This window comes from Engraulis encrasicolus, chromosome 6 (assembly GCF_034702125.1).
Source record: "Engraulis encrasicolus isolate BLACKSEA-1 chromosome 6, IST_EnEncr_1.0, whole genome shotgun sequence".
In the NCBI taxonomy this organism is placed as follows: domain Eukaryota; kingdom Metazoa; phylum Chordata; class Actinopteri; order Clupeiformes; family Engraulidae; genus Engraulis; species Engraulis encrasicolus.
Window position 1 is genome coordinate 51,612,141 of NC_085862.1, and position 15,539 is coordinate 51,627,679.

Below are 15,539 nucleotides of genomic sequence, written 5' to 3' on the forward strand. Positions count from 1 at the left end.
AACAGCAAACACAAATGCAAATCGAGGTCAGAGAGAAAATGGTCCTCAGGGATGTTGACAGCAGCTCCGTGTTGCCTGAGCGAGAGTGTAGTGTTACCTGAGATCTTGCACACCCAGCGGTCATCGATGACACAGTTCCTGGAGTGAAGTCGTCCATGAAATGTTTTGTGCTGATGTAGGTAGGCCATGCCTCGAGCAATATCAGTGGCGAACGACAACCTGGACACACAAGTCAACAACGTCTGCAGATTACTACAGTGTGTGTGTGTGTGTGTGTGTGTGTGTGTGTGTGTGTGTGTGTGTGTGTGTGTGTGTGTGTGTGTGTGTGTGTGTGTGTGTGTGTGTGTGTGTGTGTGTGTGTGTGTGTGTGTGTGTGTGTGTGTGTGTGTGTGTGTGTGTGTGTGTGTGTGTGTTTGTGTGTGTGTGTGTGTGTGTGTGTGTGTGTGTCTGTGTGTGTCTGTGTGTGTCTGTGTTTGTCTGTGTGTGTCTGTGTGTGTCTCCATAAAACCTGTTTGAGACTCATAGATCACTTTGTGTCTTCACAGTGCACACTCTAAATGGGTACAAGACAATTGCTACTTTTACGTGACAATTCTAATTCCGAATTAAGTCACTTTAATTCTGAATGAAGCTTACTTCCTCTTTGAAAATGTAATTATCAGAATTAAAGGAAAGATCAAAGTAAACTTGATGGATCTACTGTATTTAATCTGAATTATTAATTCGGAATTAAAAACATCATGTAAACGTATTGACACAACTTTCCTTTTTTTACATTCCATTTAGCTTACCTTGATCCAAGGAAACTTATCTGATACTTTTTCTATGAATAATACCTGAGTAAAATATTGGAAGGCACAAATTATACCGTATAATGCATGATGCATCCTACGATGTGGAGTGAAGAGTTTACCGGAATCCCCAGTTGATGGGAATGTCCTCGTTGAGTAGAACGTCGGCGAGGCTTCCTTTGGGGCAGTATTCCGTAATGATGCTGACGAACGGAACCTCAATGCAGCCACCGATGAACTTACACAGATTAGGGTGGTCCAGCTCCCTGCCATCACGAATAATAATAAACACGCTTGTTAAAACACTTGTTAAAAATATAACTAGCCCAGGTTGTCCTGTTGCCTTAAAATTGAACATATAAAGTGTAATCAACTGTGATGATTTAAAGTTAAATATTTTCCATGTTTATCTTAAAATGTTGCAGTCAAAATTAGGAAATTCTTTGGATGAACGAACTTCATCTTCGCTGCCATTGTATGCATATTGATATGACAGGGATTTTTAAAATTATTCTACTGTATTGACAGTGTAATTCAGCCTGAATTATCAGTCATGGCCAATAGAGGAAATAAAAATGTGTTGTTAATTTGCATAGTACACAGTATGATATTCAGCTGAGGGCAAGAGTTTTTTAAAAGGCAAATAGGATTTAGGCACAGCCTGGAGTATGTTTCCTCTTAGTTTATGAAAATACTACTAGTTCATCAAATACACATGGTTTTACTGTAAACACTAGAATTTCCACCAGGAAAGAGTCTATTTACAAAGGCTGGGTCACGTTATGTTTATGAGAAGGATAAGTGATACCTAGAGCCGTCAGACAAACGGCAGACATACGTACATAGCCTACGGGGAGGAGACTGAGGATTGGATAACTGCTGCATACATAAAACTTTAGCATAAGCACACAGAGATGAGGAAGAGAAGAGATTGCATAGGCAGATAACTGAAGCATCCGTGCCTGTGTTTGTCTGAGAGCTGGCACAAATAACTGCTCTTGTTTTGTAGGTAGACTACTACCACTATTAGGGCCTATTTTTCTTCATTAAACCACAAGTATACTGTATGTGTAGGAGGTGTGATGCTTCATGAATGATGTTAACTTCTGAGATTAAAATCAACTGTACTAGTATCATTAACTGTCAACTTCCCCCAAAAACACTAAGGGTGAGGAGCAAGCCCATAGCCCAAAGGACTAGGCGAATAGGCTTGTAAACAAGGGGAGTGAAATGATGGATAGGCCAGTAACCCAGAGGAGGAGAGCAATGTAGGTTAACAGGAGTCAAGACATGAATTAACCTTTAGCCCAGAAAAGTAAGAGTTATAGGATAGGCCTGTAACCAAGAGGAGTGCAGTGACTGATACCGTAGGTCTGTGGCCCACAGAAGTAGAGAAATGGATACCCAGAGAAGAGGATAGGCCCATGGGCCAGATACATCTAGGGATGGATGCTCTTGTATGCAATAGGAGTGGGGTGATGGTTAGGCCTTATGGCTCATTCTTTTCAAACTCAGTAGTCAGACCTCCGCTTCAGGAAAGTGCATAGTAGGGTTACTCAGATCCAAGTTCCGAAACACAAACTCGGAGTAGTTCGTTGTACTCCGAGTTCGTTAAACATAGTGTTTTCAGATATTCGTATCGTCTCCAACTGTTGCAATAAAACACATTTACAATGGATGTCAGGAGAACGTTCTCAGGTCTACCGACAACCAAGTCTTAAAAGAATGAGCCAGTATACCCAGAGAAGGAATGGGTCTACAGCCCAGTCGACTGGTCTACTCACCGGACCTCCTTCACCTCCTTCCTGATGCTCTTGGTGAGGGTAAAGTGCTTCTTCTGGATGTGCTTCACTGCTACGGTCCGACCATCACTGTCAACACACAAACACATGTCTGTAGAATCACTGTCATGTGTATGTGTGTAGACTGCATAATAATTCTACCATCTCGATCTGCAGACACATGTGCTTCCTATACCACGGTTCGACCATCACTGTCAGCACACAAACGCAACAATGTGTAGGCATTACTTGTTGTGTACAGTATGTGTGGCATTACTTGTTGTGTACAGTATGTGTGTGGCATTACTTGTTGTGTACAGTATGTGTGTGGCATTACTTGTTGTGTACAGTATGTGTGTGGCATTACTTGTTGTGTACAGTATGTGTGTGGCATTACTTGTTGTGAACAGTATGTGTGTGGCATTACTTGTTGTGTGTACTACAGTATGTGTCCTGTGTCCCTGCCATCAATGTCAGTACACAGCAATGTATCCCACCAACAACACAGTTCTGTCATCACTATCGGCCTACAAATACAACATTATGTTGCATCACAGTCGGTTCACACTCAAACACAATATATGTGTGTATCCTGGACCACAGTTGTACTATCACAACTGAGACACAAACACACAACCATGCACTATGATTAAACCATCACACATGCAACACGCAGCAGTACGTGGAAGCACAAAACGTGTTGTGTCCTGAAAAACCTCCTGTCTCCTGTTGTTTATGGGGCCAGCGTGCCTTGTATTTACAACCCGTAAACAGGTCCCCCCCCCCCTCTGCTGTAAAACAGGGAGAGCCATGAGCCCCTGAGCTGTGTCTCTCCACTGCACTCAGACCAGAGTGACGCCAATGTTTAGCTCCTAAGCCCCATTAATGCTCTGGTCCATGGTGATATCAGCAGTGTCTTACACTTCATACATTTGGTGTGCAGAGTTAGAAGTTCTCTTACAGTTGTAATTACAGCACTAGTAATATGATATTACAAAGTTGAAACTATGTCATGTCATACCGCTGTTGTAATTTGTGAGAGTATTTCTACTAGGTCTCCTCTACTCTCCCGTCTCTCTCTCTCTCTCTCTCTCTCTCTCTCTCTCTCTCTCTCTCTCTCTCTCTCTCTCCTCTCTCTTCTCTCTCTCCTCTCTCTTCTCTCTCTCTCTCTCTCTCTCTCTCTCTCTCTCTCTCTCTCTCTCTCCAATTTCCTGTTGTCTGTCCACTGTCCAGTGTCCACAGAAAAGCCACAAATATGTAAAACACAACAGCAGCCTATGCTATATGAAGCTGCACTCTAGATGCCAGACTGGATGGAGTGGAGAGAGAGAGAGAGAGAGAGAGAGAGAGAGAGAGAGAGAGAGAGAGAGAGAGAGAGAGAGAGAGAGAGAGAGAGAGAGAGAGAGAGAGAGAGAGAGAGAGAGAGAGAGAGAGAGAGAGAGAGAGAAACTATATGTGGGTTATATGTGGTGGGATTTGCTGGGCTGAATGAATCCTGGTTTGAGGCACATGGTAGTAGCGTTGGGGCCTGTGAATGAACTACATGCACCTTCGTTAAACAGGGTGCAACTTTTCTTTAGCCCCAATAATATAAAATGAAATCTAACACATATAGTTTTGCTGTTCTGATACAAATAATTGCTGTCTGTTGTGTTAGGCTTTGGTAATGATGTTGAACAACATAGATCGCAACAACTTATTGCAAAAAAACCTATGAATGAATTAATTATAAATAATGATGGACTATGAACGAACTAGTTTATTTCGAAATGTGTGAAGTGAACTTTAAACTAGTTCCTATAGAGCAGGGATGTCAAACTGAGGCCCGGGGGCCAAATTTGGCCGGTGGAGCCATTTTATTTGGCCCGCGAGACCATTTCAAATGTGTATTGCAGTTGTCCCACATACACCATTAATGTATAGTGTAACACTAAATTTGTTGTGTCACAGGATGTGCAGACACATTTTAACTAACAAAGATGATGGCAAAGAATGTATGTGAATGTATGTGCCCTATTTTAGTCCATTTAAAAATAATAATTGTTGAGTTCGGCCCGCGACTTCGTTCCAGATTTTGTTTTTGGCCCTCGGTCAATTTGAGTTTGACACCCCTGCTATAGAGGATGAACTTTCCCAACACAGGTTGTATTAGGTGGGACTCACTAGATGCCGGGCTGGATGAAGCCTGGTTTAAAGCCAGGGTTGATGGCAGGACACATGGTGACGTCGGTGGCTCGACTCACGCTGGACTGGCTCTTCATCAGCTGCAGGCTGGTGGTGCTGCAGAAGCCCATGTAGCACACCTTACCTGTGGACAGGAGAGGAGAGGAGGAACAGGTTAGTCTAAGCCAGGGGTGGGGAATCTATGTCTCGAGGGCCGTTTCAGGCCTTTGAGGCCATTTTATCTAGCCCCCAATACAATAAAGTTATGCAGCTTCACATAAAATGACATATCTTGTAAAGGAATATTAGAAATTACATTTGCAATACAATTAAGCTTTAATCAGGGGACCTAGAGAAGTTGGGGTCTGTTTTAAAGGTGTCTGCCTTCAATATAGGCCTAAAGTGCAGTTACAGGGGGAAATCCTGGATAAAGTTCATAGTACGGCCCTCGGAGGACTTTAACGGCCCTTGGAGGAATTTGAAGTGGCCCCTTGAATGAAAAAAGGTTCCCCACCCCTGGTCCATGCCCATGCAGCACACCTTAACTGAGGACAGGTGAGAGCAGGTTAGCAGGGTAGCACACTCATGACTGGTGAGGAGAGAGAGAGTGGGTTATTATAGGAAATTTCTCACTGAACACACTTCACCCGCAGAGAGCAACTTAATGAGTGGTAGAGGGAGAGGAGCAATGCATGGGAAATGTCCAGATTCAAACCTTGACTAATTAGCCCATATGGTGCATTAGCACAGTGTGACACAGCGGCCTGATGTGACATCCCTGGTTAACCCTATCAGTTACAATGTATACTGTCAGCAACATATCAGCTATCAGCTAATGGGGATCCTAATCAAATATCAAATCTCAAATAGGTGTACAGCTAACTTTATGTTGTCTGTCTGTCTTACCAAACATGATGTTGTTGTAACTGATGATCCAGCTCTCATCCCAGAACATCTTCTGCTTCTGGTATTGAATCCACTAAAAAAAACAACAGTAGAAAAAACACATCACAACACACCCACCAGAACACTTTCATATCTTCTCTGAAGTCTCCGCTGAGTCAGTGTTGTTTGCGCTCTCAATTCCCAACTCCCAACAACACAGCACAGTGCTGTTTACTTGATGCATATGGCTCCCATGTACAACTGCGCTTCAAAGGAAAAGAGTGCTGACCACTATTTACTTATTCACATTGCAATGTTTTTCACCAACCTTTCAATTACGCACCCTGGCTTTCATGGGAACTAAAACAGAGGATTTGCTAGAGACAAGGAGTGCAGGGCTGACCAGAGCAGTGTGAAACCCCTGAGTGTTTATGTCCTCTTTTTGTTAGTTGATTTTGAATAAAAGGGTGCGTTAAATGTAATGTAATGAGAGTAGAGGTGGTTGCAAACAAACACAGCCTGTGATGGGTTCAAACAGAGTGTGTTTGTGTGTCTGTGTGTGTGTGGGGGGGGGGTACTTTGGGTTTTAGAGATGAAACTTGAGGGCATGGTGCAGTGTGGGTGCAGTACAAGTATACTGCCCTACAAAAAGGCAAAGTGCAGTAACTATACCAACATTGAAACTGTCAAAAACGTTTTCAAATCCTTGGCATTAGCTGGCAATGGCATACTGTAGTTACTGCAAATTTGACAGCAATATTTCTAAAACGGGACACAGTAAGTTTTTCACAAGATTAAGGAGGTGTGATGAAGACCATTTTAAGTCTTGACAAAATATGTAGATACTGCACTTTGCCTTTGTAGGGCAGTGTAGGCGGGGGCCTCACCACGATAGTCAGGATGAATCCGGTGCAGAAGAGGGCGACTGGGAGTCCAATGGCCACCTTGATGCCCATGGACATGGGACAGACACCACAGTCAGCCGGGCAGTTCAGACACGTCTCCTCCAGCTCACACACATCATCTCCACACACTGCAGAGAACGCGGTCACACACGCACACACACACGCACATGCAATCAGACCAAACCAAGGTGTTCTGTGTGATTGTAACCTGTGTACAGTAAAATAGTAAAATAATAATCTCATTTTTATTTTATCATTCTTTAACCTCTATGACTTAAGGATTGAAAATTGGAAGCACGTAATCAAAAACTTAGCCCCACTCCACCTCACTCAGTGCTATGGTATGACGAATGGCCACATTGACATGCTGCTGACTGACCTACTGCGCTGACGACGCGGACCTTAGACTCCAGCGCCGCGTGCATCTGCCCCACTTTAATATGGGCAATCAGAGACGTCACCCCCAGGTGCACCAACACCACCTGTGACAAACACAACACCAACACCATAACGTACAACAACACTGCAGACATGGAACTTAGAGGAGAGGGGAGGGGTCGACATTTAAGGCAAGGCAAGCCGAGTTTATTTGTATAGCGCATTTCATACACAGGCGCAACTCAATGTGCTTCACAAAATTAACAAATACAAAAAGAAAGGAAACAGGGAAGAAAGAAGGAAATAAATTAGAGTCAAAGAACATTTAAAACATTAAGATAAAACTCAAGGTAAAAAAAATAATAATAATAATAATACAATAATTTTAAAAAATCATAAAAATAAAAAAATAAGAATGATATATAATTTAAGCTAGGGGAAAGCATCTGAGAACAGCTTTGTCTTGAGTCTAGATTTAAAGCTATCAATAGTGGATGCATTTTTTACGTCATCTGGAAGCTGGTTCCAAAGCTTTGAAGCATAGAAGCTAAAGGCTGCCTCTCCACACTTTGTTTTGACTTTTGGAATCACCAGCAATTTTTTCTCCGTTGACCTTAGTGACCTGGTTGGTGCATACAGCTGAAACATATCCAGTAGATAAGTGGGTCCCATTCCATTTAATGATTTAAATACAAGAAGCATTGCCTTATAATCAATTCTGTAGCTTACTGGGAGCCAATGCAGCAATCTTAAAATTGGAGTAATGTGGTCGACCTTCCTTGTTTTTGTAAGAGCCCTTGCTGCTGCATTTTGTGCAAGTTGAAGCTGTTTGATGGTCTTTTTGGGGAGGTCTGTAAAAATACTATTACAGTAATCAACCTTACTAGAAATGAAGGCATGTATTAGCTTCTCCAGATCATGTTTAGACATAAGGCCCCTAAATTGAGAGACTTTTTTATGTGATAAAATGCAGACTTAGTAATAGCTTTCATGTGACTGTTGAAGTTTAGGTCACTGTCAATGAGGACCCCAATATTTTTAACTGTATCCCTTGCTTTCAGTCCCTTTGTTTCAAGGATAGTAGCAATCTTTTGTTTTTCCTCTCTTTTCCCAAATATAATTACTTCAGTTTTATCTGTGTTCAGCTGGAGGAAATTGTGAGACATCCATTTGTTAATTTGGTCCATGCAATGATAGAGTGATTCAAGGGGGGTGTAGTCATTGGGGGACATAGATAAGTAATTGGGGGACATAGATATGTAGAGTTGGGTATCATCCGCATAGCTATGGTAATTTATGGAGTTATTCTCTATAATGTGTCCCAGTGGCAGCACATACAGATTGAACAGTAGTGGTCCCAGAATGGAGCCCTGGGGGACCCCACAGTTCAGAGACATCGGTGATGAGGTATGTCTTCCAATGGCGACATAAAAACTTCTTTGTTGTAAGTACGATTTTAACCACTTGATCACTTTGCCTGTAAAGCCAACCCAGTGTTCCAGTCTAGTAGTATGGCATGATCAACTGTATCGAAAGCGGCACTTAAGTGGAGTAGCACCAAGACGTGTGCAAGACAGGACCAAATACATCAAACGCAACTTGACCTACACCAGCGAGTACTTGACTTTGTATTGAGTGGAGGTTGGAGTGCTTGGCAACAGAAGAGACAGATTTTGGATTTGAGCGACTTGAGCAGCAGTTTGTAGCTGGACATCATCAAATGTTATGAAAATTAGCTATGATGCGGCCAATTGGAATGTCTGAATGCTTCCAGTCCAGTGATTCTGTGTAGCTTATTCTTATCGCTGCTGGTGTAGGTTGTGAGTATCTGCCTTAACGATAAGACATCACCTTTGAACTCCACAGCTGCTGTGTCATTTTTCCCGCCTTGGACACCGTGTGTGTCACTATCTCTCCATCATCCGGGATCCAGGGGCCACATATGCCTCCTTGCCTCTGTCACAGAGGAAAACAAGGTTGAAGCACGTACGTATACACAAAACACACAAATGTGCAGGAACACACACACAGAGGTCACAAACATGGGCACAGAACACACAAGCACACACATTAACACACACACACACATTAACACACACACACACACACACACACACACACACACACACACACACACACACACACACACACACACACACACACACACACACACACACACACACACACACACACACACACACACACACACACACACACACACACACACACACACACAACAGAGAGGGTGCAGCATGGAGAGAGACACAGCTACTTGTGGCAGACAAGTGTGGCAATCAAAAGCACTTTTCTCTTATCAAACGTCCGTCTTCACAGGAAGGTCACGGCGTGTGTAGCCAATGAGGAGAGGGTTGTTAGGCGATGAGGACAGGGTCCTAACGAGCCTTAACGAGGTCTAATTAAGGCCTGCCATACCGTAGTGCTGCTGATGAGCACGGCTCGTAGGATTGCAGCCCTTCTCACAATAATCAAATGCTTTACTGTCAGCAGCTAGATAATTATACAGCCCGGGGCCCACAGTGTGTGTGTGTGTGTGTGTGTGTGTGTGTGTGTGTGTGTGTGTGTGTGTGTGTGTGTGTGTGTGTGTGTGTGTGTGTGTGTGTGTGTGTGTGTGTGTGTGTGTGTGTGTGTGTGTGTGTGTGTGTGTGTGTGTGTGCATGCGTAATGACTCCCAGCTGCTTGTTGTTGCCTGCACTGCATGTGCATGCACACACACATACGCACACACACACACACACACACACACACACACACACACACACACACACACACACACACACACACACACACACACACACACACACACACACACACACACACACACACACACACACACACACACACACACACACACACACACACACACACCCTCAAACCTCACAGAAAAGCAAGCTGGAACAACAACCGAAAAAAGAAAAAGAGTTTCTTAGAATGAACGCTTTTTTCTCTAAAAAGCAGACACATCTTCTGTCTGTCATCCAGTGGAATGTTTCTGTAGGTTGAGTAGAGCGGGGAAAGGGCTGAGTACAGTAGACAATGCTGTACGGTGGAACTAGATTGGTAGGGTGGGACATGGCAACTATGGTTTTGAGAAATGCACCCAAGATCTAGTACCTATAAAGACTGCCTATAGATAAACATTGCCAACAGTGTAAAGTTTAATGTTTTATTTCCTTGACATTCTAATTTTGTCAGACTTTTGGGTGTTACTGGTGGCCCCAACACATTTGGCTCCCTAGGCAACTGCCTTGTCTGCCTATGCCCATTGCCGGCCATGGAGCATGATGCCGGTGTGGTACAGTAGTACTGTACAGTAGATAGAGCAGGCAGGGTTTCGCGTGTATACTCACTATGAGGGTGAGGGGGTTGGAGTGGTATTGTACAGTAACTAGGATGAGGGGGCTGGAGTTAATGGAAAGAGTGGGTAGGCCTGGGCTGGGCTACCATAAGGGGGAGGGGACAAGGACTAAGAAGCTGTTTACACGTACATGAATCTTTTTGAAAACGCATTAGTTTTGGTCATCCGTTAACACCTAAACAGACATTTAAAATCCGACTATCAAAAATAAAGCTTTAAAAATATCCCATTTAGGGGGCTAAAACGCACCTGTTACAGTGGAGTTTTTTATGTTTATCCACATGTTGCATTTACACGTAAACAGATGAAAAAATATCCACATGTAAACTATCTGGATATGTGTAAACAGCAAATAAATGGATGCACAAGGGCCAAAGAGCTTGGGTAAACTACAATAGGTACTGCAGGCTGTGCAGGCTGGGGTTACGATAGGGTTGGAGGTGCAGGTAAGGATTCCCCCATCCTCCTCCATGACTGAGGTACCCTGAGCATGGTACTGTCCCGCCGCACTGCTCCCCAGGGGCGCCACTGAGGGCTGCCCCCTTGCAAGGGTGAGGCATAAATGCAATTTCGTTGTATGCAGTGTTCACTTGTGTGCTATGGAGTGCTGTGTCACAATGACAATGGGAGTTGGAGTTTCCCAATGGGCTTTCACTTTCACTTTCACTTTAATGTTTCAATGGTGGCTAAGGACTGCTCATGGAGCATTTGTCAGATAGTTCCACTAGTTCCCAGAAGTGGGCCTAGGACACAGAAAGTCTGGTAAAGGTAAACAGAATTTGTTTCAACTTGATCTCTGTATATTATGTGGGTAGTTGGTGTTAGTGGTAGTTTCTAGCGAACAGAAAGCCATAGGCTAGAACTACTTGAACTGCATGAATCACATCACATCACAACTTCCTGTAGCCTACCCTCCTTGTCACAACTCTTAATTCCATGACTCTGGGGTAGGTCACATAGGGCTGGACTGTATGCTGTACTTACCATGAGGGCGAGGGGGCAGGAGTGGATGTGTAGAAAGAGCACTATAGAGCATGGGTAGGCGAGGTAGTAGGTAGGCTGGATTATTTAGTACACGGGGTAAGTCTGGCAGTATACCAACCACGAGAGCCAGGGGCAGAAGTGGATGTGTAGAGAGAGAACTGTAGAGCTTGCCTGGTTACCATCAGACCTAATCACAAGTGAGATTAGGTTTGGTGACCTGCCTACTGTTAATACTGTTGTTGGACAGAGACAGGGACCATGATCTGGTCCGTTTTTGGTCATAGCTTCCATGATCTTTCAGATCAGAACGATTGTCCAGACCTAAAGGCAGTATGGGAGTTCCCAGACTACTGTAGAGCATGGGTAGGCTAGTAGGTAGGCCGGATGGTTTAGTGCACTGTACTTACCATGAGAGCCAGGGGGCAGGAGTGGATGTTGGCGTGGTACACACAACAGTTGTGCTCGTCTGCGCTGTTCCAGTTGGCAGGACACTCGTGCTCGTGACAGAAGCGCTTTGCCGCCGAGGCATTACTGTGGAGGGGAGGATGATGGAGGAGACGACAGCACAACCAATCAGACACAAGGATTCAAGGCCTTTTGTGTCTCTCACCACAGCCCACCAAAGAGTTAGACCAGTTGTTACACGCAAGAACACACATGCACGCACACACACACACACTGACACACACACACACACTGACACACACACACACACACACACACACACACACACACACACACACACACACACACACACACACACACACACACACACACACACACACACACACACACACACACACACACACACACACACACACACACACACACACACACACACACACACACACACACACACACAATCAGGGCCGTAACCAGACATTTTCAAATACAGAGGTCAAATACTGTGTGCTGTACTGCATACTGTACATTTAGAATCCTTCAAACACTTCAGTCAAACTCTTTAATCATTGCCTTGAGGATAAATGGGGGTGTTGTATACAGACTGAATTTATCATTGCTGATCATATATCGAATTTCCTCTATAGCCTACATTTTACATTACTGAAAATAATACAGAGGACATGACCTCTGTGTCCTCAATGGTAGTTAAGGCCATGCTCACAATAACTATGCCACAAGAAGACTGCCACCAAGGCACTACCAGCCATTAAAAACACTTCTTATAATACTTCTCTCTGTGAACACACCACCCCTTCTACTTGTACTACCTCTTGCCAGTCATTATCAGTAGAAAACTTTGCGAAGCCAGGCCTTCTGTAAGATGAGATACTTGTTTACCAGGAAGGACTGTCTAACCAAAATACTACCACAGACACCAACACACTACCGGCATTACACTATAAGCACACTGGCAGTCGTTCGAAACACTGTGCAAATATGCGGGGGGAAAAACTCCCAGCTTGATGGCACTGATAGAAGTCTTTTTTGTTTGCTCTGTGTCAAGAGTTAAGAGGGAGTGCAGTGTAAAATAGTGTTTGTCTTTTAATTCTACTTGATATACCTCAAGAGGATATACAGGAAGTGTTGAGGGGAAAAAAGCACTATGTCCTGACAATGGGACATTGTGCGTAGCAAGCAAACTTTGGATAAATATTAGCTATGAGCATGGGGTTGTTAAACATTCAGGATTCATGCTGTGTTTTCATGTATAAACTAGGGTGTGGTAGAGTTCGGATTATGGTTACAAAAGAAAAAAAATAGGAGAAAATGTATCCTAATCCTAACGTTATCCTAACCCAAGGAATTCTGTCAGGGTTCACCTGGTCTGTGGGGTTAGAGCTCATATAATTGAATATATATATTTTTGGTAACACTCTATTTTAGGGATACATCTATTAGCACTAATACATACAATGTTCCTGTATAAGTAACTTGTACGGCATATACAAAGCAAAACCAAACATATTGTAGGCATATATTCACAAATGTCTTGTTCATGCACAATAAGGGATTTATCACCAATTTAACCTTAGTAAGGACCTAGTAGGCCTTAGCGTTTGCTTAGTACATGCCTTACAAGTTACTTATGCAGCCATTAACATTGTATGTATTAGTGCTAATAGATGTATCCCTAAAATAAAGTAGTAAATGTAATACCTTGTGTGTATAGTGTAATGCAGAGCCATGCCCAGAATGGCATGTGTGGGTGGGCAGTTAGCTCACCTGGGGGTGGCAGAAAACAATACTGGAAATGACTACAACGACTACAATAATAATAATAATAACAATCAAGTTTTTTTCTAGAAATTTTTGTTATGAGGCAGCGCCAGGGGGCTCACCGCCACAGCCACTTTAGGAACCATTGTGGGTCACTTGCTGGATTGAGTGGGTGGGTGGTCTGCGGGTCCTCCCCCAGAATATTTGTGTTTTTTAGATGCAATTTCCTGCATTCTAATCAATTTTAGGGTGAAGAACAGCAAATCCTATCTAACATCTCACTGTTTTCATGTTTCTCACTCTCTCACATTCTTCTTCACTCTGAACAGGGATTAAAATTAACTTTTTCACAACTGTCCCGGAACCGTCCTGAAAATCATTGTATTTCATATGAATTGGTTACTTCAACTATGTTATTGAAATATTGTTAAAGTAATAGGCCTATCACTGACTGGAAGTGTACTGGTGCTTAGGCGCATACGTTGCACAATGGCAGCAACCTGTTGGGCATTAACCAACATCTATGATGCTGGTGCCGAGGTCAGGGGGCAGATTTTTTCCAGAGAGAAAACATAAATGACATTGGTACTACAGTAGCTTCACAATGAGGCATAGGCCTACAATCTCATGGTTAAGTAAATAATTTTACCCTTTGAAATCATATAATTGTTCTATCCAACGTAGTCTACATTTATTTAGAAACGAAACAAAATATATTGGAGCCAACAAAACTCATTTCCTATACATTTGAATTACTTTGACAATAAGGCTTGCACGTCAAAACTTTTTTCTGGCCAGTTTTCTTTTGATGGACAGGACATTTCTCAGGGGGGCAGGACTTGTTTCTGAGGGGCAGCTCTGGAGGGGGCAGGACTTATTCTCCCCCGCCCCCTCTAATGTAATCAGGTGCAGGAGATGACGCTGATAATGCAGTATCACCTGAAGTGGAAGATTTTGTTCTTGATGGCGTAGTCGTAGAAAGAGTCGTCGGCCGTTACGGAGTAGGTCACATTAAACTCCTCCCCCTCCGTAACCTTTTCGGGCGGACGCTGGATCCAGGCCATCTCCAGACCTGTGTGTGTGTGTGTGTGTGTGTGTGTGTGTGTGTGTGTGTGTGTGTGTGTGTGTGTGTGTGTGTGTGTGTGTGTGTGTGTGTGTGTGTGTGTGTGTGTGTGTGTGTGTGAGGAGAGAGAGAGAGAATAAGACAGAGAGAGAGAGAGAGAGAGAGAGAGAGAGAGAGAGAGAGAGAGAGAGAGAGAGAGAGAGAGAGAGAGAGAGAGAGAGAGAGAGAGAGAGAGAGAGAGAGAAAGTGTCACATAACCTTACAGTTGAAAAACATCACCTCATGCAGCATGCCCCAGATAACTAGGTGCTTAAAGCAGCACTAAGTAGTTCTCCTCTTGGGTCGCCCTTGGTTGGAAGTGGAATTGCCACTCACAGAAAACTACAGAGAGACACGGGCCTAATCCCCCTAACCTACGTAGTACTGTTTACAGCCAATGGAGAGTGGTACATTAAACCAAATCCCTCCCTCCTTGTTACGACTTAAAGAACCCGAAGCAATTTTGGAAACACTTTAAGACTCAAAATACTATGTAGTGTTCCTTTAAACACATCCGAGAGCATCACCCCATGCATGCAGGGGCATACACAGATAGTGCAGGGCTATTAAAAGCATCACAAAATGTTGCTTAATGTCTCTTCACAGAACATTTTGTGTTATTATTCCAGATAGTGTACATTCCTAGTGGGTGCACTGGGAGGTCAGGGCCGACTGTGGGATTCCATGTCCATGCATGATACTGTATGTTACAAATTAGATATTTTCCAAAACGCTACGAGAGCCGTTTAAATTTTAATGAATATTATTTGAAATGGGACCTGGGGCGGTGCTATCTGATCAATACTTTTCTCATCGAACAACAAAAAAGTGATTTTACTTATATTAACAAAGAAGTACAACGAAAACTGAATTTTTGGTTATTGTGAAAATGGATAGGCCTCTACATGGTGTTTTGGTAAAGTGCTCTACGTGCAAGTCAAAGTCTGCTTTGTTGCGAAACCCATTTACGAACAATTTGAAGCTAGTGCTGTC

The 15,539-nt window shown here is 43.4% G+C and overlaps 1 protein-coding gene across 1 annotated transcript in view; it reads right to left on the minus strand.

Annotated features, from left to right (window-relative positions):
• Positions 1-15,539, minus strand: part of LOC134451590 (atrial natriuretic peptide receptor 2-like) — a 38,651-nt gene that overhangs the window by 20,509 nt on the left and 2,603 nt on the right. Inside the window, exons 3-13 of the mRNA XM_063202095.1 lie at positions 14,384-14,516; positions 12,780-12,788; positions 11,671-11,794; positions 8,755-8,859; positions 6,905-7,007; positions 6,508-6,653; positions 5,642-5,714; positions 4,736-4,880; positions 2,576-2,662; positions 914-1,057; positions 98-219 (exon numbers count right to left, since the gene is read on the minus strand). Coding sequence (XP_063058165.1) covers positions 98-219; positions 914-1,057; positions 2,576-2,662; positions 4,736-4,880; positions 5,642-5,714; positions 6,508-6,653; positions 6,905-7,007; positions 8,755-8,859; positions 11,671-11,794; positions 12,780-12,788; positions 14,384-14,516 — 1,191 coding nt within the window. The remainder of the gene's footprint in view (positions 1-97; positions 220-913; positions 1,058-2,575; positions 2,663-4,735; positions 4,881-5,641; positions 5,715-6,507; positions 6,654-6,904; positions 7,008-8,754; positions 8,860-11,670; positions 11,795-12,779; positions 12,789-14,383; positions 14,517-15,539) is intronic.